Below are 25,035 nucleotides of genomic sequence, written 5' to 3' on the forward strand. Positions count from 1 at the left end.
AGGTCTACAGAACATGATTTAAGAAGTAGTGATTTAAAGTGTAGTGTTCAAAATTGGACCTAATTACTCCAACTTAGAATCTTCTTGGTACCAAGCAGAAAGAATATGCAAATTCTCAGAATGATTATTTTTTTTATATATCCCAGTATGATGTCTACCTTTTCCATACAGCATGGTATTGCCAGAACATCATATTCTGTTTCTGATCCAACAAAATCCACATGTCTTTTGCTGCAGAGCTTCTGTCACCAGTCCTTCTCTAGTCTGTGCAGTTGTGTGGTTGTTTCTTCTTGCTCACAGAACTTTGCATTTTCCCTACTTAAACTTCATCACTTCTTTTAGTTTGTCCAGTTTCTGAAAACTTTCTTTGACACCAGCTGTCACTTTCATTGACACATTCTGTGTATGATGTATATGCTGCAATATGATGTATGATGTGAATGTATCGCAGCCCGGGCACCTTTAATAGGTGCTTTGTCTGTCCATTATGCAGATTATCACTGTAATTCAGTGACAACATTGAGTGCTTTTGGAACAAGGTCAAAAAGGAGCCTGATAAATTGTGCTTGCTACCCATTTTCAGTTTAGCCAACACTCAAAGCAGTTACCAAGTTGAGTAGTTTTTATGGTCAATTATTCAGCCAACTGATCGTGATTTTGTCTAGCTCACACTTCCTAGCTTTCTTCTAGGACCTTATGAAAAACATTGTCAAAAACCTTGCTAAAACCCACATATGTAACATTTACTTCTTGTTCCTAATGCACAGGAGCTGTTACCATCTTACTGCACAAGATATATTGATTTAGCCTGTCTTTTTCCCTGCCAATTTCATGTTATATATTACTTTTTTATTGGTAGTTTACCAGTGGAAATAGGTTGTAGTTTGGTCTTTTTTTTTAATAGAAATTCAACTGACTAGCATAATGCTGTAATTGTAAATGTCTCTAATAAAAAAGATAATTTAAATGCATTTTGCAAATGCCGCTAGAGAGTTCTATATTTCATGAAGACAGAAAAGTTAATTCTTTTGGACAGCAGTATAACAAAACAGAGCTAAATAAAAGTTCAGTATCTTTATTTTATTTCAACCTGACTTTTTTTTTTCTCTAACAACTTTTAGATTCCCTTTGGAAGACAAAACCAACAATTCGGGTTTCACTTTTCCAAAAACAAAGTATATCTAGATTTTACAGTGTTGGTAGTTGCCAATGAAGAGACAGACAGTGCAAGTATACAGGATCTGAATGAAGACAGGTTTTCTTCATGGCTGGGATACAAATTTCCAGAGATGCTTTTGCTCAGTAATAACAGTAGATGAATGCTGGAAAAAAATGTTAATTGGTTCATCATTTGAACATTATTTTGTGGGGGACTTTTACCCTTAGCTTTCCTTTCTAACTGTACTTTTTGTACATGAAGGCAGAATTTGTTTCAACAATTAATCTGATGAATGGGAAAACTGAGGCACTAGTTATAAGAAGAATGTGGAAATAAACTGTATCAACTGATGGAGCCTCCAGAGAGATTGGTAAAATACTGGACTCTGGAATCAACTGTATGTGTGAGCACAGTTCAAATGAATAAATATCAACCTAATTCCTTTTTCAATGTTTGGAATATTTTGAATATTCCAGTTTCATAGACAGATAAGCATCTGTCTTTCTTCTTGTCTGAAAGAAGTCTCTCTGAGACTTCAAGGCATATGAAAATGGTAATTTCAATGTATTGGAGTACACTTTTCTCCATGAACTTACAAAAAAATGATGTTCTTTATAAACTTATATCCTTATGTAGGTCATTATGGTGCCTCTGCTATCATGAGCAAAAGTGACATTGAACTTGCATCCCATCCTCTTCTAGTCAGGGTACTTTTGCTCTTCTAAATCAGCCAGTGTCCTACTAAAAAGAGAGAAAGCAGTACATAATATCACTTTTTAAAATTATTAGGTATTTTCTAGGTGGAGTAAGGTATGTCACAGCAAATTTATTTATTATTCTCAGATTAGTAAGAAAATACTATAGTTTTCTATATTCAAGTGCTATGTAAATGGGCCAGATTTTTTCTAGACAGGTTATAGCTTTACAGTTTAGATAACTACTTTAACTAGGATATGTTCCACTGATATTTTAAGAGTTTCTGTAGTAGGTCTGTCCATTATTTTCAGGCTGTGGTCTATGCAATTCCATTCAGAGATTCCAAACAGGTTTCCTTTCTTAATGGACAGTGAGAACTGGCACCAGTTGGTATCAGCTTTTTCATCTTTTTGCCCCCTCTCAGCTCTGCCTGATTTACAAGTTATTGTTAACAATGAGTCTTTTGAGCTCTGGCACCAGTTGGTATCAGCTGTATTTTTCCTCTTTTTGCCCCCCCTCAGCTCTGCCTGATTTACAAGTTATTGTTAACAATGAGTCTTTTGAGCTTAAGGTTCAATACTGAAAATGTTGAAAGGAGATTTAAGTTTGAAATGTGCATGCAGTTTGATCCTTCTCTGTCTTTGCTTTGATTCCTTTGATGTGGAGCAGGTGAACTGGTTCTCTTCAGTAACTGCACTGACTGTTCAGGGCACAAGAAGTGTATTCATGTGTGCCAGAACTGGAGTGCTCTCCAAGTCAGTTTGAGCGTCATCATTTGTGGTTTTCATGCTGTGCTACACTGCAGTCACTGCTATTGTGGCATTTTGGACATAACCTCAGTCCAGTACTGAAGTATAAAATGACCTTTTTCCACCTGAATTTAAAGAGAAAACCTTAATGAGCCATCTCTTGGTTATAGATTTAGGACTAGAACAAAGCATAGGGAGGTAGTTGAAGCAGATCATTATGTAGGCAGTGGTATGTATGGTCAATGCTCAGGGAAGCAGTGAAGTTTCTGAGGAGAAAGTTTCTAGTGCATTCACTCTGTTGTGTCCTAATAAAGTCAAAATACTTCATGGGAAAAACTTTGAAAAAATGTTGTCTTACATACAGAACAATTTGTCTTATGCAGACTCGGTATATATAGAATATATAGAATATGGAGAATATTTATAGAATATAAGTATTTAGGAATGTATAATCTTCTGAAATTAATACTGAAGATACTAATTTGTTTAATCTGATATATTTGTATAATTTCTGTCCTCCTTTGTCATGCTTTACTTTGACAAGATGGAGTAAAAAGAAACATGAATTTATTTACACACAACAGAAATAACAGAAATAATATATGAAGATTTGGAGCAATAGGAGAGCATAAAAAGTCTTCCTTCAAAATATGTTGCATTAAAATAGAAGCAATAGCAGGGACTAGGAATTTCTATTCATTCCAGTAAAACTATAAACATTGACAGCAGCAGGGGCAGAATTTTATATGCATCAAATAACAAACAAGATGCGGCACTTAAATGTTTCAAGAAAATAATTTGTATTCCATGATTTGATTTTAGTAGCTCTTCTTTGATAATACCAGTAGCATTTGGTCATTTCAGCCTCTGTGTCTCTCTGGCATCACATGTGTATTGGTTTGGCACAGCCCAGTTTCAGGTAGCAGGGGGGCCACAACGATGGATCCTGTGGGAAGCTGCTGGAAGCTTTCATCATGTCCAGCAGAGCCAATGGCCAATGGCTGTGAAGATGGACATGATGCTGGCCAAAGCTGGGCCACTGAGAGAGGCTGGTAACTCTGTGATGACATATTTAAAAAGAAAATCAAAACGAAGTTATGGGTTTTGTTTGTAGTCAGAGAGAGGAGGAGGTGAGAACACATAAGGGGAACAGCATGTAGACACCAAGGTCCTGGAGAAGGAGGGGAGGAGGGGCTCCAGGTGCCTGAGCCAAAATTCCTCTGCAGGCCCTGATTATGACCATGGTGAAGCAGCTGTGCCCCTGCAGCCCATGGGGATCCATGGGGGATGCAGAGATCCACCCACAGCCCATGGGGGAGTGGGTGGATACCTGGAAGAGGCTGTGATCCAGTGGAAGACCTGGTGGAGAGAGAGGAGCCTTGCTTCTAGGCTGAGCAGCCTGTCCTTGGAGAACTGCACCTCATGGAAAGAGAAACCTGTGTCACAGCAGTGTTGGGGGGACTCTCTGCCCATGGGAGGGACTCAGGTTGCAGCAGGTGTGGTTTGGCTGCTGCTCATGAGAGTGGGCCCATGCTGGAGAAGTTCACAGAGCCCTGTCTCCAGTGGGAGGAACACCAGGGAAAGGACACCTCCCGGCGCAGCAGAAGACAATTTCAGTGATGAACTGACCAAAACTCCCACACCCTCTCTTCCTGCTGTGTTGGTGGGAAGGAGGGAGGGGCTGGGGGGAAATGATGTTTTAAGGGCTTATTTTACTTCTCATTATCCTCCTCTGATCCTGTTAGTAATAAACTTCACTTTACACCTAAAGTTGGGCCTGATTTGCCCTTGAAATATTTCTCCCAGTCCTTATCTCACTCATGAAGCCTTCGTTAACTTTTTTTTCCCTTGCTCCTCCTTTGCCCAGCTGTGACAGGGGAGGGTGGGCGAGCAACTCTTGTGGGTGCCTGGCACTGGGGCAGTGTCAAACCACAACATCATTTCAAGTTCACATTTTACTACCATCTTGACTGTTTATTTATCCAGAACTGGGCTGCTGTTTGTTATCTAAGATGGAAGAGAGCAAATCTACCAGTGCTTGTCCCTGGCAACCTACTACATTTGTCTTCAAATTTTACTACCATCTTGACTGTTACACAGGTTCTATTTAACCAGAACTGGGCTGCTCTTTATTATCGAAGATGGAAAAGAGCAAATCTACCAGTGCTTGTCCCTGGCAACCTACTACATTTGTCCAGTCTGTTATTTTTCTTTTGTTCAGTATTTGCTTCTGCTCTGTCATTTGTTTTGTTTTTCTTATTTTCAGTGCTTGTTATGAAAAGGCTGCCATCAAGAAGAAAGAAATTATTTAGTTTAAGAGTTTGAAAGTCTTGCTCTAAATTTAGAATCAGTAACTGAACGAGGTACTGTGCAGTCCTGCACTAACAGCTAAGTCTAGTTTTATGTGTGTATGCACAAGTGACACTTCAGTTTTTGGATTTTCTAGTGAATGTTGGAAAAGGACAATATCTAACATTGCCCTTTTGTTCTTTCTTGTCAGAAAAATGATGAGAAGTTGAGTCTGCATTTTAGCAGCAGTGGAGCAGCCAGTTGCAAAAGTGAATTTTCAGAAAATACTGACCTTCCAGGGGACAGTTGTCAGTCTGCACATGGAAGATATGAGGAAAGAACATATGAAGCAATCCTGGTAGAGGATGGAGAAAGGTAGACATCAGCAAAAGAAGCATCAGGTGCTCTCATGTGTTCAGAGGTGAGTTAGAAGCTTCTTTGTTTTCATTTGTATATGCAGGTATTTTCTCTGAATGACAATGAGATAGACACAGTGGACAATTCAACCAGCTCCAGTTCAAGTAATTTGGAAGAGTCAGCTATTGGTAAGATTCTTTAAGAATGAAATGTACACAACTTTCTGACAGTAAAGCAGTTTTTTAGTCCAATGTATGAGGGTATTTCATTATTTGTCCTAAGTTCACAGTCTGTTACCTAAGAAAATCACTGTGCCTCTGTGACAGCCATGTCCAGTTTCATACACTTGGTACCACCAGGACTTTGTGTAGCTTGTCCCCATATTTTGCAGTAGCAACTATGAACACTGGAATGTTATTTGGCTTCTTGAGCAAGAAGGTGGTTTTTAATTTAAACATAAGATGACTAATATTGATAAGAAACAGATGGAAGAGTGTGAAGAAGAAAGTTGAAAGAGGCAAGCTTTAGCTGTCTGGAAGAATTAACTGAATGGAACTGAAGGAATGTGAAGATTTTAATTAGGACAGAATTATGTGACAAAACACAGCATTAATTCTGCTTACAGTTATTTATGGTAATCAAATTGGAAAACACCAGCTGTGTTGGGTGTTATCTTAAGTAACACTTTTTTGGGATTATATTTCAATTTGAAAATTTTAATAAAATCAACTCAAAAAACCCTAGCACTAAACACTATGAGTTTACTTGCTAGATTGTGAGCTACCATGACCTACCTATTAAATGCGGTGGGATTCTGATTAGTGAAATCAAAGTGAATTTTATACTAGAAAAAAAAAAAAAAGAGATGGGTGTTAGAGCTAAGCAAAATTTAAGATTTACATTAATAAAATATGGGGATGATTTAGACATACTTTTAAAAGGTAAAGGGAATGTAGTTTTCTGAAGATTAGAAAACATTATTGCTGCAAACGTCCCAGGCTTCAAAAAACCTAGAATAACATTATTTGTTTGCAATCCTCTTTGGTAGCTAGATTTTATTTCATATTTTGGCCCAGGTACTGAAAAGCTCTTTTGAAGTAGTCTGATGACCTCTTTCTGCTGAAGCCATTAATGCAGGGCAAATAATGACTTGGTAATTCTGCTTAAAATCCATTAAAATGATTTGCTAATTGTAACTGGATAGCCTGCCATTCTGAAGGCTGGAGGACCTGTGGTTAGCCAGCCCTGAGATTATTGTCAAAGTTTTCTTAAAAAATAATAATTTTAGCAAGCACTTTTTTATGGCCACTTTATTGTGCTAAGAGAGTCAGAGGAGAAGGCTGCAGGATAGAGAGAAGCCTTGAATAACTGTGGGAAGGGGCTGCATAGAATGAAGCCCTTGAGAAAAAGCAGCTTCCAGGGACAAAGTTCTGTTCCGTGTTCATACTGAAGAATAACACATTGTGTGTCTCACAGGAATGTAATTCTTTGTGGGCTAGTTCAGCATTGTGCACAGAAATTTGAAGCCTTTCTGTAGTTTGTAACACACCACACCCAAAGCATTAGTGGTAATGATTTCCTTGTAGTTAATTTTTCTTTGTTAAGATTTCGACATTAACAAAATATCAGCTTTTCCTAATATTTGAATATTACCATGTCACATTGCCATAGTTTTGATTAAATGCTTTATGTGGAAAGATCCCATCAGTTCTTATCAGTCCCAGTAGCTTTAATCAGCATTTCTAGAAGCCATCAATTTTTCTCCTTGCATAGAGTCTAATTTTTATATAGATACTTCAGGATTGCTTTTTTCAGGAAAATAACTCTGTAGTCTTACATTCTTTCATCAGCTGTAGTTTCTACTTCATGTTGAAGTCAGTGTTATAGATCAGTTGTAATTAATGCTGGAAAATGTTTCTACTTTTCAGGGGTAAAGAAAAGATAACTTTAAAAAAATCCAGGATAATTGGGTATTGCTTGAGAAAAGTTTTATTCATCAATAGTAAGTGGCTAACAGAGTTTGAATTATCCGCCATGGTTTTGTCAAGCATGTCAGCATTACAGGGGAAAATGTGGCCAACTTTGATCTAGCTAAACTGGAAATTGCTAACATGAAGTTGAGAGTTTTAGTTTCAGGTATATTGATGAGGGTCGTGAAAGGATTTGTCTAATCGTGCTGTTATCACATCATTCTCAGAGAAAACGTGATCATTCTAATTTGAAACTAGGGTGGTGTTTTGCAAAAAGGTGTGATATGCTGAGCTGTTCAGTAGCACAGAAGCTGGTATGGATTTGTCAATGTAATAGGGGGAAGCTTTTTTATAGTCCCATATTGTCATAATATTTTTAATGACTTTGCATAGTCAGTGTTTTTCAATTATGCTTTAAAAAAGGATTATTCTTCTTAGTATAGAATTTATAGACAATGTATTTCTACAAGACCAGCTCCTTCAACAAGATTGCCAAGTGCAGGGTGTATAGATTCTGAAATAGTTGCTCCTGGTACTTGAAATGATTAATCCTACAGGAACAAGATTCTGCACATTTCAGAAGCATAGAGGGAGCAGTGACAGATGCATTTTTCTTTTTCTGAAGTAATTATAATTTCAAATTATGAAGATTGACAGAGGATACGGACATACTGAATCAAAAAGCTGTGAAGAATGATGGGTTGGTAACAGTTTATTAGTTGCACTTTTTTTCTTAGTTTAAAATTACAAGGTTCCCAACTTTACCTTAGCTTAGTCATGTTAAAGGGTTTTTACTTGCATTTGGTTTACAGTGTAACTATACCTTGACTTCTGTTGGTAAAACCAAACAGCAGGAATAGATGTGATATGTCTACTAGACTACTATGGTAGTCTAGTAGAGCTGGTGTGTCAGTTGGGTGAGAGTGGAAAAATTTACTTTTTATCCGGGAATGCTCTTTTGGACATTAGTTTTTGTTTCCCTTAATCATGTTCATTTTCATCACAACCAGGACAGTGTCCTAAATACATTGAAAGACAATTCTGTGTAAAAACCTGCTATTAGAAAATGCTGGTCTAAGACTTTATGTACTCCTAACCTTCCTCCCAATATAGTGGTAGCATGCAATAGATTCTTTTCAGAATTGCTCAGCCTTTTCAAGAGATTAGGAAGTCTCAAAACACAGTCCTGTTGTGCAGCTGTATCTTGTTTAAAAGTTTTTCTCTTACTTCATAATTTCATTTATGCTTCCACGATTTGGAGGAATCTCTGCACTTGTATATCTTGTGACCAATAGGCAAAGACACTGACATTCAGGATTCCTTTCCACTAATAGTAGTCAAAGTTACTGTGTAATGAAGACACCACAGATGTGCCTGAACTAATATTCTAGTGATGTAACTCTAAAAGGGTCTCCTATAACTTTCTTTGAGAAATGCAACTCGTTTACACAGTGACAGGAATTGAGTCTTGTGCAGATAATGCTCATATCCAGTTGAATAATTGGGGATTTCTAGAACTAGGATACTCTCAAAATAGGAACTCGGTGTTTTATGTAGCAAGTGATTTGGCTCATCACTTAGGTAATGAGTTTAGGTCATCACTTAACTCCAAATTTAACTACTTTTGAGGATAATGAGAAACACATTATGAAATAAGCCCCCATTCTGTAATGTCATTTGTTTTCTGGAGCCTGTAATTTGGGCTATATTGCAGACAACTACCTTATCTCTTGTAAGTTCTGTGGTTATAGAGATTAAGTTTTTTTTTTGTTTGTTTGTTTGTTTGTTTAATTCAGACCAGTTGTATTTGATGAATTTGGTGACTTGAAAAGACATTTCTTCTTTAGATAAAATGACTAGATGGTTTGGTAAGTTTTTTGAATAAGATTGTCTGATGTCTGCTATATGTGGTTTTCAGATTGTGAGGAAAAAGTTCAGGGAATTTCTTGAAAATTATTACTGTACCAAGAAACCTAGAATTTGCACAATGAGCTGTCTGTGAAGAACTTCGGTGGCCTTAGTGTTTTGTAGCCTTGCTTTTCTTCATTTGTCTGAGATGCAGATTTCTCTTGAGACCTCAGGCTAATGGGATTGTGTTGAAGACATCAGCCAAGACCTGGTTTTCCTATATGATGCCTGAGTTAAGTGTGAAGTATGTTTATGTTAACTTCTGTTGCTGCACATGGAAAACTGCTAGCAAGAAAAAAATGTAGTTTTTTGCTCTGCGAAACAGCTTAATTAACCTGGTTGAGATTGTCCATTCCAGTGTATAGTGATTTGAAGGGCAGCTTACCAAGAGTATTTCGAATAAATAAAGGTAATTTCACCTTAATCCTGAAAAGATTGTTGAGCTGTCATTCAAAAAACCACTCTGCTTCCATTTCATTCAAGGAGATGTACTGAAGTTCTCTGTTAATGCAAAATCTTAATTCCATTTTCCTGCCGGTCTGATCAAACTTGGAAAGGTTTTCAGAGGCTTTGTTTTTTAAAATACCCTTGATGTGAAAGTTAAAGCCAAAGCAAAAGTTACTATCTTCTCAGGTTTTTCTGATCTCATATCATGTTACCAGCTCTTTCCTTGCAATTGCCTGTTTAGGTGCCTGCAAGAGCAGTACACTAAACTTCATATTAAATGTATTTGTATGACTTTTACTGATGTTGATGCATGTTAAGAAGTTAAAGTCTTAGAAGTTGCTCTAATTACATCAGCTGCTAAAGACCAAAGTAGCCATCAGAGAAATTATTTATGCCTCATTTGATACTTTTTTAAATGTCCTTAGGGAATCTGCATAGAGCTATTCAGAACAGGGAGGCTGATGAGAATTAAAAGCTTTGGCTTTTGCATGTCTTTCACATTGTAACAAGAGTGGGCACAAAACAAGAAAGAGATGGAGGCTTTGTATTTAATTTTCCTTGAGATTGTCTTGAGCTGAAAAATGCCCTCTTGCAGCGTTTGAACAGAACATATTGCCCTGTTCTTCCTATCCATGTCAAAGGAGTAGCTATGGTAAAAGGAAATATGGGCCAGGAAACCCTGAGCTGAACATCAGGACACACTATGTGCCCCATGACTTATGTGAGTTAACTTGCCTGCACATCTGTGCTGTTTCTTACTCCCTGACTGGCTTGGAATGATTAGCATAACTCATACACAGAAGACTAGGGATTATGAATAAAGTCATTAGTGTTCCTTGAATGTGTGAGTACACTCAAGAGTGCGTTTGTTACAATGATTTTTACGTGTTTGAGTCTCCTTGTGTTTAGTTATTAAGTAAAGTATTTTCCTGTGTTCTCATAGTGAGTAACATAATGAGATTCCTCTCTCAGGTCTAGCTGCTCAGTGGGTCTCTAGCATAATAATAAGCAATAAATATAGGCCTGAAGGGTGTTTGCTGTTGTTTAGTGATGTTCATCATCTTTGGTGTTTTGTTTTTTAGCATTAATAAGTATTTTCCTAAATTTAGCATATGAATCAGAAAATATTGCATCTCTGCTGTGTACTGTCAGTGGTGAGACAGACTCTTTGGTGTGAAATATCATGCACTTGTAAATACACTCATAAGATGGCAGATTAGCAAGTCAAATGTGGTGAGTCATCAAACTGATCAAACAAATTTGGATACGAACCCTTTACTGATAAGAGACCATTTATTTGAAACAGCCAAAGGGTGAAATATTTCAAACCAAATTTTGTATAGAAATACTTGAAAAGGGGGGATGTTTTTTATAAAATTATAGCAAACATCTGTGTTCAGTTTTAGCTTTCTAGCCAAGTGGTTTTAATTACAGATTTTCTTGCATACATTCACACAATATATTATAGTATTTGTTGTGACAGAGTGTCTGAGGTTGCAACTCAAAATCCTTACCCCAAGCAACATGACTCACATTCACTCAGAGCTTCTACTTTTGTATTTATGTTATTGTGTCTACATCCTAACCAGGTAAATAACTGTTCTTTGAATAGGCACAATAATATTTTTCATTTCCTTCACTTTCTAGGCCGTGGGCAGTCTCTTTTTCTATTTTTCTGTCTCATTAACAAAGTTAATTGAAGAACTTTTGCCTCTATGAGGGCCTAGTTTATTTGCTCTTATGTAGTTTATCTACTCTTATCAAATAGTCTTTTGTGCTAGCTACTACAAAATTGTGGTGTCTGTTTTGCTAAGCAAAGTATCAGCAAAGATTAAAATGTTGTTTCTTTCATTCTCTCTCTGTCTCTGTGTCTCCTTTTAAGGGAGATGGATTTGGCCTAAAGATGTATAATTTCTTTTGGTTTTAAAGTGAATTCAGTTTGACAGATGAAAGCCTCCTTCAGATTTTTTTTTTTTTAAATTTAGAGGATCTCAGAAAAGTAGGAAAAATATTTCAGAGTCCAACACAAAAGTATGTTTGAACATGAAAAGACCTAAGACTCTGAAAAATATGTTTGCTCTACAGTTGTTCAAGAACTAATATTACTGCTGTAACAAGACCAACAATGGGAAAACTAGTTTAAGTTTGACATAAATTTTTTTTCTTATCTGCTCTTTCAGTGATTACGTGCCTCTGTTCTTGTTTAGTGATAATGTTTATGATGTTACTAGTGTGGGAAAAAGATCTTATGTAGACAAAGATGCAGACCTTGTATTAAAATACATTAATTGTATGGAAAAATGATAAGAATATCCTAATCTTGCTACTCAGACTTTCAGTTAGAATTATCTTTTCATTAAACATACACTCAATGAAAATGAGATACCAGGGTGGTCTCAAATTACCATCCAAATTACCATCAAAAGAATGGTTTTACAGGAATGATTTAAGACAAATGCTTAAGACTAATATTTGCTTTAAGACAATGCTTTCCAAGCGCATGAATAATAGATGTCATCAAACATTAGCTTTCCTTCTACACATTTTTAGCAGTATGCAATAAATGATTTCAGTGTTTACATTCAGTTTTATTGCTGATTAGATGTTGGCCCAATAACTGGTCATACTGCTGTCTTCAAGGTCTTGGCTTCAGTAGGATTATTTAAGAAGAAGAAATGCATGTGTTATTGCATATGGATAGCCACCTAATGGAATGGTGGCAGTAAATATCTAGTGAACCTCTAAGAACATGGGCAAATATTCCATCTCTTTATCCAAACTAGAGACAATGTTGTGGCTATAGTGCTAGCAGTAACTGTAACGATTTAATGCATATCCATGTACATATTCTGTGGACATCTAGTCAGCCTATGTTGTTACTTTCTGTAACAATTTTCTGACATAATTTATTAAAATTCTCTGTCAGGCTGAGATTTTTGTTACAATGCAAGCAAATTTTTGATACATCAAACAGCAACTTGATAGTCAAGTGGGGGTTTGGAGTTTGTTTAATGCTGTTTGTTTCAGGTATAACTAAACAAAGTTTTAGTGCTTCTGAAAGACAGCCTCAGATAAGGTAGTTGTAATTTATGATTTAAATGTAATTGATCATTGCTGCTATCAATTCCAGTTGATTATTTCACAGTGGAACAGTTCCTCAAGTTCCTTGTGAAACACATCCTTGGCTATCTTTACGGCTTCATTTTACCTCAGCCTAGGACACTAATTCTGCTTGAGGATATTGTTAGAGGGTGTTTGCACACAAAAGCTTTACATGAAAAATAGTTTTAACAATGGACCTTGCTACTGAAACCTAAACTGGCATCAGCTGATTATCCAAATTCTGGTTTTATATTTTTAAACAGATTTTTTTCCATAGAAAATGGTGCTTGTGTATTTGATAGTTTAGAGTATGTTGTAGTAGTGCAGAGTAGTATCTTGTCCCTTTGAACTCCTCTGGTCTTTCATAAACACCCATTTCTTGCATTTTGGAGGCCTCATTTCTTCAAAAAGGAAACAAACAGAAGCAGAATATGTCATACCACCCCTCTTCTAAAGATCCTCCTTTTTCTTCTGTTTCTTTAGTAATGCATCAAACACATTCTTAACCATTATTTTTTCCAATCACTTTGGCACCACCCTTATTCAGAAATGCTGTTAATTGTTTCTTCATTCCTGCTTTTTTTCCATATCTGGAAAAAAGACTCTCAAAATCACTCTTGGCTGCATCTACCTCCCCAACAATTTTTTTATTTTACCTTTGACTTAGCCAGGTAAGTATTTATAATGACAGCATTGATCTTTTCCTGTGTTTCTCCACAGAACCTGTCTTAGTCAGGTGCAATATTTTATTTTTGCTTTCAGAATGGCTCTTAGCATGACACCATCCACTCTGCCATTTATCCCTTCCTAACCTTACATCTTTTGCAGTCCTCCCCGTGCTTGCAGTTCTGTTGCAGCCTCCCCATGCTTGAGTGTTGAAGAAGGTACATTTTCTTTCTCTTTGTAGAAATTCACTGCTATACAAATCTCTACCCCTCACATAATCATCAGCTAAACTATTTCCTTGTCTTAATTTGTAACTACTCCTTGAAACTGTGGTTTTCCCTACTGCCACAAAAATAGATAAAAATTCTTGCTGTACTTGGGCTATCGCGGCTGCCATCCATCAGGACATCGTGTTTGTTCTTTCAGTTCCCTGGTGTCTGTGCCCATTTGTTATTGCTTATCTCAGCTAGTGAAATCTGCAGGCTGGGAAAGTATTTGTCCAGAGGTTAGAGAAGGATCTAGCACTGAAACATGTAGACCTCTATTTCTGACATTGAGATATTGCGATCCTGGTGTTGTAATACCAATTTTTTCCCCACTTGTACTGACCAAGGAAAGAAACATTTATTTAGTAAAAGGCATTCTATTTTGGACATGCATAGTAAACCAGCCTTTAAAAATGCACAGTTGTAAACTAGTGAATGTGGACAGATTTCCTTTAGAGGAAACATGAGAAGGAGTCAGGGAATACTGATATTTTCTCTACAATTGTTGATGCCAAACACAGTTAAAACTTTTTTTTTAATAACGATGGATTATGTTGGCGGTTCTGGATCAAGACTGTGAGCAGGTAATTTTGTACTTGCAAGAAATTCAAACTTTGACTTAAATTAAACCTAACAATTTTCAAGTTTTTGAACATGATTACATTATTCTCTTGTTGCATATAGAATGTTTTCTCTTTTATTTCTTCCTCTTTATTTGCTATTGATCTGTTTTTAAGAGTACCTTCACTCACCCATGGTTCCCACACTAAGAAAATCAAGTGTTTGTTCATGATGAGATGGCAGTTTCATAGTCTACAAGTTGTAGCTCTTTGCAATATGAAACATCATGGTTTTATTTATAATTGTATTTTTAAATGTTAGAAAAAGAGATAATTACATTTTACATATAAATATGTTATCTGAAGTATCATTAAGGTACTTCTTAAAAGTATGAATTCCAATAGTGAATCAGTAAGATCTCATATTAATTGTCATTATCCCAGCTAAACTTCTGCAGAATGAAATGGGAAATTCTCCTGTAAAATGAATATTTCATACAGCCCTTGCAAATTATCATGTATTTATGCATCATGATTGATGAAGCAAATTTTCCATTTGAAGTACTGTTCCTTTTACTGAGAAGCTTCACACCCTGTGAAGCTGTGATTTCAGAATGCATATTGTCTGAGTTAAATAATATCTGAAATAAAATTATTTTGATCAGTTAAGATATTGATCTCCATTAAAAAGTGCTTTTTGTCTGTACTAAGTTCTATTGTACAGCTTTTAATATAAAAACTGTATTAAGAATTTCAGTTATAGAGTACAAATCCAAATTTGATCTCAACCTTCTGTAGTTTCAGTGCTGTTTGCTAAAGGGTACCATATAATAATAACAACTCAGTTTAAACATAATGCCTGCAAGCTATAATGATCTACAGAAAAATACTTTAGCCTTTGTTGATATTTTCAGTTCTGTGAGTAAATTGAGTAAATCCATTATCTTTTGCAAGTGATGTTTTCCTTTTGGATAAAAGTCTTAAAAGCATTGGTCAAGTCTTCAGCAGCCTATTCACACATGAACCCTCATCTTCCAAATAATGCTGTACTTCTGTATTTAAAAAAAACCAAACCAACCAAACAAGGAACTTGGAGTGGTCTGGAGTGTATGGACTTTGTGGGAACTCCTAAAGTCTTTGAAGGACACAGATACTACAAGTAGACATTAAATCTGGTCCTCCTAGACTTTTAAGTCATATTGTTGCTGGCATAATAGAAAAGAGAAAAAGCTACATAAGTTGAATAACAGAGAAATCCAAATTATATACTTCTTGGTCTTTGCTGTTTGCTGTTGTCATTCTAAACATATTTCTATTCAGAAAAAAATAAATTAAAACCTACAAAAAGAAAGTCCCTGATTGATTTACTTTTGGTTTGTAATACAAGCCATTGACAGGAAAAGAGGAGACAAATACCACAGAATAGGGAGCAGTGAGAAAGGGAACATGTCAAAGAAGTAAAGGCTTTATGAGTGTCCTTAACATAACTGAAGATTTTAAGGCTACAATGTCAAGACCACACTGGGTTCTTTTGGGCCTTGAATATAACAGTATTAAAACAGTTGGTAGAGATGAGAAAATGAAGCAAAAAGAAGTAAATCAAAATTGTTCTTCTGGTAGCATATATTTTGGATTATTATAGCATGGCCTCCACTGTCACCTTGAGCAGAACCAATGTAAATAAATTCTTCTTTAAGTGACTCAGAGGAAGTGCAAAACTTCTTCTCCTCTTACTGATTATTAAGAGAAGACTTAGGGAAAAATATGTCAAACTGAATTTCACTTGGCTTTCTCAAGAGATCTGCCAAAAGGCAGTGCAACAAAAAAACCCCAGCAATATCAGTGTTGTTGTCTTCTTGATCCTACTAGAAATGTGTCTCCCTGTGGTAGAGAAGGATGTTTATCTGTATTGCTTTATTTCTGTGAGAGCATAGTTTAGATCTGGATGATTTTAGACACTAATAATTTTGAATATCTTTCTTCTTATTAACGTAGCTAGCACAGAAATTTATCTGTAAAAAAGTGGTAATAGTTCTGTTGTGGACTAGTTAATGTTGGTATTTGGATTTCATCACCCTCTCAGTAGAATTTTTAATCTTGACATAAGATCACATCGAGAAAAAAAAAAAATTCTGTGGTTGTAAATTTATACATAAGACTTGATGATCCTCAGGGTGTTTCTGTGAGAGTAAATGTTAGAATATCTAAATTAGTCTCTGAAGTGTGGTTTAGAGAAAATTGTATTTAGGAGAGGTACAGGGCTGCTGGCTGAAGTTCAGTACTTTGGCCAAAGCTCTTCACTTAACTCCGAGGTGTAATGGTCAACTTGGTGATTATTTTGTGAACTAATGTTCTTTTGTAATGTACTAAGTGTTTTATAGTGGAAGTCTGCTGATAAACTTTTATTTAATCTCTGGGCCTGACAATGTGTATGACTTTAATAAACAAGATTAAAAATCCTAAACAATGGATTTACCTCATTGAAATAATCTATGTCAGATATATTATTATAATGTTTAGGGTAGAATGAAAATAAATTCAATAACATCAAAATACATTAAAAATATATTGTGTTAGTCTAGTAAAAAAAATCAGTTAATAAAATTATGTTTGTCATATATTTATCCTTTTGAATAAATGTGACAAAATTTTAACAGTTGTTGAGGTACATTAATACTGCTTCTCATGGAGTAATTTAGTGATTCAGAGGAAGCGATTTTCTTTTGAAACACATTGTCTAAATTGTCACCTACATTGTCTAAATTTTTAACGTTTTAGATTATCCTTTTTTTTGTTCCCAGCATTATTAGGAAAACAAGTCAAGCATTTCAACTTGGTATTTACATTTACAAGTTTTAAACATTGTATGCTGTTAATGTGCTAAGGCAACAAAATGAGCTGCCCTCCTGATTTCACTCTTGCTATCTACAGCGTTGGCAGGAATTGCTGTATCACAAAGGAAGGTGCATCAGATCAGTGACCCTGTTCAGCAGATTCTTGTTCAGCTGCACAAAATTATCTTGAGCACTCAAGTATGCATTACTGTTGCTTCTGACATTCTGTACTTTTTAGTCATTTGCTGTTGTCAAAATGATGTTACTGCAAAGTGCTGCTAATTTAGTTACTGTTCTTTAAAAACAACAGAACTTGACATTTTTGCAGATGGCAGGATGCTTTAAAAATATATCATTAAAATAAAGACTAACTTTGAATATTAGTATGTGGAGGATGGCAATAATTGAGTCATATGAAGAAAAAAAAAGCTGTAGCTCACCTCAGAAAAATTGATTGTACAGTAAAGTATTTTTACAACATTCTGTCATACCAGCTATATGAATACTTAAGGTGACAATATCATATACTGACCTGGAGAGTTAATAAAATGCTTTTCTCTGTAGTAATAGTCTTGAAATAACTTTGAAATTGTATTTTAATTATCAGTACATAGTAATACTATCTTCGGATTTGTAGTGCAATAGATGAAATCCTGAATATGTTAACTATTTTGAAATGTCAGATATTTTTCAAATTTAAGACTTGTTTCAAAACTAAGTTAATCTGTTACATAGTTAGAGAGAGTTGAGGTTATTTCATGTTGATTCCAAAACAAAAATGGAGCTGAGCTGATACAAAAGTTGCCTTGAATTCTCACCTAAAAATGTGATTGGAACCTCTTTATTCTGCAGAAAGATGGCTACCATGCAGCTATTTGAAAAATTTGCTATTGTTAAGTAAATAGCTTTTTATTTTCCAAAATGAAGTGTTTACATTTGGGATGTGATGTTTATCACCTCAGGGCTTTTGAGATTGAGCAGCCAAATTTGTTTGGTTTTGTTCAGAACACAATAACATAACTGAACTTGGTGTGCTTTACATGTCTCTCTTTTGGTTTTTTTTTTTCTTATTAGTTCTCAAGCTTATTAAAACAGGTAATACAATAATTAAATTATCAGAGACAAAGGAAACAAACATTATTTAAAATAATTGGAAATTATATCCTTCTCCTATCAGCAGAAATGAGGCAATTCAGTTTTTACATGGTATTTTAGGAGCATGTCCAAGGTGCTCATTAGTGAGCGTATCTCTCTGTTGAAGAAGGTTTTCTCAAGTGGCTTACTAATTAATATGAATTATTCTAGTGCAGATGCTCAAGATCTGAGAACTTTCAGCAACTCAAAAACTGACTCAGAATTGACCACTGAAGCAGTAGCAACAGCTTTTCTCTGATTTCAGAGAAACCAGAATCCATACCTGTACTTGTTTCTATGTTCCAGATGCCTCCCTTGCACTTGTTTATGTTTTTACAAATCTAAGGTCAAGTATTTTTTATAATACATAGCTGTTTTCTCAAACTCTTACATATTCCAGCTGACAGTTCTAAACTGAAGTTTGCAAGGAAGAGTTCTTGCCTGTTAGTTCTTGGCTGCCAGCAGCCTTCCCTGTTTCCATGGGAACAAGAATCAGAATGATCTCTGGAAAACAATGTAAGGGAAAGCTTTTTAAAAAGCATTATGTAAATCCTTGGCCTTTTTTTATTTTATTTTTTAACTGATCTGACAACTGATTTCATTAAAATAAAAGCTAAAATTGAACACTAATGCCTGAGGCAACTCCAAGTTTTTCAAGCACTGGACTTGTTCTTTACCATTTCTGCTTCAGAATATCCCAGTATCCCCATGGTACATTGACTGCACACTGCGGTGGTATGTAATCCATAGAATATGTTGTTAGCCTTTCCTAAGGCATCATTTTTTTTTTACTCTCTCATAGGCTAAGGAACATTCAACTTCTGACTTAAAGCACATGTGTAAAGCCTTATAGTGCTATGTAATCCATAGAATATGTTGTCAGCCTTTCCTAAGGCATCATTTTTTTTTACTCTCTCATAGGCTAAGGAACATTCAACTTCTGACTTAAAGCACATGTGTAAAGCCTTATCTGCATGGGAAAAGAGTAGTATCTGTCTGTAAGAAAAAAAAAATCTCTGCATGCCAGCAGCTGACTGGAGAAGTCTTTTGTGCTTAGCATGTGACTTTGATCCCTGCTTTGTCAGAGCAAATCAGGACTCCTGTGAGGCCAATAAAACCATTCTGGATTTATAGCTGTCTAAGAGCAGGAATTTGTTCCAGTGGGATAAATGTCTCTATAATGTCTGCTATGGCAGTGCTTGAACGTGGATCATTAGTGGTCAACCCCTCCCTAAGTCAAAAAGCTTCCTGAATTCAGTTGAGTGGTACATCATGAATTTACATCAATGAAATGATTATAAATGGTAGAAAATCATCGTTTTTCAAACAGTGTCTGCAGGTATAAGCAACTATGCAGACACAACACAGAAGATAAATTCAAAAGGGTAATAACATGCCATAGAATTATTGTCAGACTGGGTTGATGTCATTGCAGTTACCAACAGCTGAAACTGTACATTTGCTGTTGGAATGTAAAAATTATTTTAAAGGAAAAATTATTTTAAAGTCTTTATTGAAGACTTTAAGTACATTATTTGTGGGTTTTTTGAGTTTTTGGGGTTTTTTTGTAAATATAGATGAAGGATGTGTTCTTTTTCAACCAAAAGGATACAGGAAGAAAAAGAATATAAAATCAGTTGTGCTTTCTAAACAAGTGAAAGGTAAATTACATCCCTCAGGAAGCTTAGAGCAAAAGGGGTGCTCTGAATTGTATTAAGACCCATAAGGACCTTAAAAGAGGCCATTGAAGCCATTCTATGGATGTTCAATGAAGGTCTAATTTTCTTTATTAATTTCAGATGGAGTGATTCATTATAGCCAACATGAAATCTAGTGTAATGTTCTATGTGCTTCCTCTGTAGAAAAATGTCCCAAATACTAGCACTTTGATCAGGGAGGCAAATCTGGTATTACCAGTGTTAGGCTAATAATGATGTTTAGTTTCAAGACTAGAGGAGCTGAGTTACATGGCAAGCTAAGCCTAACAGAACAGGCAAACAAAGGAGCCTTATTATAATGTGCAATTAAATCAAGTGTTGTACTCTTGTTTATCACATGCCATTAGACACCCATGTTTCTTTTTGCAGGGTAGCTACATTTCTCAGTAATGGCACTTCTGAATGGATCATTTTTATGGCAGGTGTAACTGAATGGTGAAAGTGTATTTCTTTGTTTCATGTAGCTTCATCCAGTTGTGCAATGCAACTTGAAAAGCAGAATCATTGAGAGATTCAAGAAGTCCCTTTTCAGCCAGCAGAACAATCCTTGTAAACTGTAATCAGAAATCAAAAAAATCACCATTTACTACTTGTGGTCAAAATCAGAAATAAAAAAAAAAAAAAAATCACCATTTACTACTTGTGGTCAAGTTTGTCTCTCTTTCCATTCAATCATTCTGTTGATATTAATATCACAAAAATAAAAGAGTCCATTTTCAAAAGGAAATCTTTGAAATATTCTCAAACTATCCTATATTTGGAAAATATGGAGTCTCCTTAAGTGTGAAGTTTTGCAGGTTGGTTTTAATTTTGTATCTTGTCATTAGAACTCTTTCTGTAAATGGAAAGGACCTGCTAGCTTCTAAGACACAAAACCAGATTTCATCTCATCAGAGCTCAAAAAGACAAGAGGAGAGGCAACGTAACTAGAGATTATATAAGATCTTAATTTATGCAAGCTCTACTTGATTTGTTAATAGTTCCTTAACATTTTTCATATTTTGGACTGTATTCCTACTTAAACCATTAATCTTAAGAGAGCAGCATCCCAGAGTACCTTGAATATAACATACCTTGTCCTGCTGTTGCACAGTGTGTCAGCAACGTTGTAATGTCATCAGTTTAAAAGTACTGCACAGTCATAAGAATGGCCTGACTGAAAAAGCATTCTTGCATGTTTTCCAGTGACATGCTGGATGCTTTCCAACAGAGAAAGATCTAAGGACTAATATCAGAATTTCTAAATTTTCCTTTAGATTCTCCTGAGAGGATTGCAATCAGCAAAAGATTTGAACTTTACTTCCTTGGCATCTGTGTACTGTGGGAGAATGAAGCTAAGATATTTCATTTATGAATTGATGATAAAGTAGTTATTAGATTTATTATTGTACCTAAAATCTGATGACTAAGGTGACTTATTATCATTCACATAATTCTCCCTCTGTAACTTAATTTGATTATCACCTACTTCCACTGAATTATGGAATGTCACCTACTTCCACTGAATTATGGAATGTTCTGTGTCATTGTTTGCCATGAAACAGACTGATCCCAAATGCTGGATCCTTCCTTTGCTTTTGTAACAATTAACATGAGGTGCTAAAACTTCCTGGAAGGTGGCACATTGGTAGTGCATTAGAAAGGTAGCTAAAGATGCTTCTTTCTGAGCTAGCAGTTTCATGCTGTCCTGTAAATCAAGTTGTGATTTACATTAAACAATTCCTGTACTTCAGCCATAACATTAAATCTAAGAAATATCTGCTCATTGTGTTGATGTTTTCAGAAACTAATACCCAAAAATATGGTAAGAAAAAGGAAGTGTTTATTATAAAATTAACCTAATTTTCAGGTGTTCAGAAATAAAGGAAATGATTTGTGAATGTTATCAACTGTAAAATTGTGTTAGCTTCAAAACTATTGAATTTAAAGGGAATAAATACTCTATTTAAAAAGTAAATTGTAGTAAATTGAAAGTGCTTGAAATGTTGAATGCAATTCTGGGCATTCTACCTTGAAGGAAATATCATTTGGATATCATTTGGAGGTAATGGGAGGAACCTAAATAGAGAAAAGAATGATGATGAATTCTTACAGCAAATGTTGTTATGATGTTGTATGATTTCTGGAAATAAAATTTTAAAATAAGGGGGTTTTAACTACACCAAGTTAGAAAATGTAATAAGAAGTACAGACAAAAAAATTCCTCCACTGATGAGTGGTGGGGTAAAGATCTTCCAACAACAGAGATTCTTCTGTTTCAGTTATGCAGAAATGCATAACTGAGATTTCAATTCTGTACATGAAGGTGGTTCCATTAGAGTTGTTACCAGGGGATATTTTCAAAACTAGATGCTTTTAAGTTTAATGTCAGTATCATTGCTCATATAATCAAGTAGCTGAACTGACTTTCAGATTTCAAAAGTGCTGAATTCCTCTAATGGGAATTATACCACTTGAATATCAGCTAACAATTTCACTTGAAGCCACAGTTTTAAAAACCAGAGTAATCAGCTGTTTCTCTCATAGGTTCAAGAGAATACACTTTCCTCTTTATTTTCACACAAATGTGTAGTTTGTGACATTTTTTCAGATAATCTGAAAAATTCAGTGCTTTAAACTAAGTGCAGCATGCAATATTCAGTGTTTCTGGAGAGAAAAAGTTAGGATGCTCAGAACTGTGTTCACCACTTTTTCATTAGTCTAAAAAGTACTGACATTTCTTTTGGCTTCTAATTGAGCTGGGAAACATAAGAAAGTGTGAACTGGCTTCTAGAAGTCTGAAGTTTTGGCAAATGAGAAGGAGGTGCTTTTCAGGTGTCTTTATTTTTTTGGTCTCTTTTTTTTTCCCCCTAGATACTGCTGAATTGATTATCTTTCCAGCAGATTGGCATGGGGTACATCTTTCTTCAGGTGGACATGTGTTGCTTCCAGATGATAAAAAAGGTAAACAAAGCATCATAAACTTCTGTAGTGGCATATATTTTTCTAATAAAATGTATGGTATCAAAGCAGAAGGAATTGCTACTCTAAGATCAGTCTTTAAGGACAATAAAGTTATGTTGACCATACTGATTTTCTGAGGGACGGGGAGGGGGGGGGGAGGGTGTTTGTTTGTTTTTACTTTAGGGTTCTTGGTTGGTTGGGTTTTGTTTTGTTTAATTCCTGGTAAGATGCACAGTTCAGCACTGTTGGAACTTTCTACTGATTGAAGAGAGTACACTTTGAAATTATAAAGAAATATCACAGATGCAAATAATTTATGATTCCTCCCTGAAAATTAATAGAAATGTTTGCAACTGAAAATGTCATACTAAAGATTTACCTGTCCTTGTGTATGATTTTTAAATCAACTATATTTAAACCCTTATGTTTTTCTTTTGTCATGTTTGAAATAGTTGTAATGGGTTGATTTAATTACATAGCTAGATCAAACCATATGAACTTGAGGAGGGAATTATACACACACACACATATATATATGTATGTAAGTATATATACTTTAGAAAATTTATCAACATATGTGTCAATTCTACTTTGGACTAGTGATACTCAGCAAGACAAATCATAAACACCTTGTAAAATGAAACCTGCCAGCTGTGGGATCACCCAGGGTGGGGTACTACAATTCCTGGTTCAGAGACTTTTTTCATCATGTGTTTTTTTGTGCAGTGGATATAAGGGAAACATGCAGCCTGTATTTTGGTAATTGTGCCATTTACATTCTTCTAAATACAGAAAAAACTGTGTTGCAATCCATGGACTAGAGGATACAGTAACATTAAAATCTGTGGTGCCAGAAAGAAGAGTGAGAAACTCTAGTTTTGATGGTCTGTGTTGAAAATAGTGTGTCTGTTCCACAGTTTATTGCAAAAACGAGAATTAATACTAGGTGTCAAGGGTGACATTGGAGTAGGAAATGAGTCCCTAACAATCCCTTTAAATATGAGCATTATTTTGTTCCTGGAGACGATAATGCAATTTGTTGATATGCTCATTATCTGTAATTTTTGAATCTCTTAACCTGCAGACAATACTTTTGTCCTCACAAATTGCTGCTGGCTGTGTGCCCTTTCCACCGTAAATTTCCACTGTAAGTGGGAAAAAATAAGAAAGTTGCATTTCTGAGTTCTATTACATTAAGTCTTTAAATTATTTTTCATTAGTTAGAATACTTCCATAATGTGTGCGTGCCAAATGTTCATATCGTGCCATAAAATGACCCCACCTTTTCAGGGGATCATTGTGCTCAGTGGGAGTTACTGATCATGAAGCTTCTGTCTTGTCATTATGTTTGAAGTGGCATTGCTGAGAAACTGATAAGGGAGCACAGATTCCAAATTCAGTAGTATAACATTACTTGCCTTTTACTTGAAGGAATTCTTGGCACTTCTGGCATGGCAGAAGGGATGACATATGAGCAGTTGCAGGGAAGCTGTATATTTACCTATATGTATTCATTTATTACTCTTAATGAACATAATTCACTGAAATTAAGTTCTTTTGCATCATAGACTCTAATTGAAGAGGTTCTAGAGGAAAGTGGTTATTACAGTTTCTCTTCTTACAGGTCAATCTAGTCAATTTAAGAAAAAAAAAAGGTTAATTATGAAGTGCTAAACCCAAATGTATCATCTTCCTGTTTGTTGACTGCAATTCACTTTAAACTTGGTGCAGATTGTGGTTTATTATAATAAATGGATGCATGGACTGGAAGAAATGTATGTGGGACATATTAGCTAATCTAAGCAGTTTTTTTTTGCCCACATCTGTTTTCTTCATTCAGATGAAAGAGTCGTACAAGTGTGGCAGCAATTTCCTCACATTTTTTCCCACATAAACTCACATCTGAACAAAAGGTTAATTACATAGAAGAATATTTTATTTAACATTCTGCCATTACAAGGTTTAAAGGACAAAGCTGATATCTTTGGCAAAAGGTTTGAGTACAGCACAAAAGCCAGTATAAGTGTTTACTAGTACAAAAGTGCAGGGGATGAAAACAAATGCGGTGGTCTTTGAAACTAGGCAAATGCTTTGTCCTCAAGATGGTATATCTTTTTCTGCAGGAAAATTTTGACACAAGAAATAAAATATATTTACTATATATTTTTTCATGTTTTTCACCTGATATCCTATTATTTATCATCTCAAATAGTCTTTAATATTAACTGCTTCCATTA

At 35.4% G+C, this 25,035-nt stretch overlaps 1 protein-coding gene across 1 annotated transcript in view; it reads left to right on the forward strand.

The window, feature by feature from the left end:
- The window catches only part of NEK10 (NIMA related kinase 10), an 82,118-nt gene extending 57,686 nt beyond the window's left edge, over nucleotides 1–24,432 (forward strand). Inside the window, 10 exon segments of the mRNA XM_039713660.1 lie at nucleotides 5,105–5,287; nucleotides 5,354–5,438; nucleotides 12,603–12,651; nucleotides 14,156–14,193; nucleotides 17,101–17,201; nucleotides 20,320–20,436; nucleotides 22,355–22,358; nucleotides 22,709–22,798; nucleotides 24,230–24,275; nucleotides 24,351–24,432. Coding sequence (XP_039569594.1) covers nucleotides 5,105–5,287; nucleotides 5,354–5,438; nucleotides 12,603–12,651; nucleotides 14,156–14,193; nucleotides 17,101–17,201; nucleotides 20,320–20,436; nucleotides 22,355–22,358; nucleotides 22,709–22,798; nucleotides 24,230–24,275; nucleotides 24,351–24,432 — 795 coding nt within the window.
- Nucleotides 24,433–25,035: the final 603 nt, after the last annotated feature.

Source organism: Passer montanus, unplaced genomic scaffold (genome assembly GCF_014805655.1).
Source record: "Passer montanus isolate IOZ18808 unplaced genomic scaffold, ASM1480565v1 scaffold10, whole genome shotgun sequence".
Classification (NCBI taxonomy): Eukaryota; Metazoa; Chordata; class Aves; order Passeriformes; family Passeridae; genus Passer; species Passer montanus.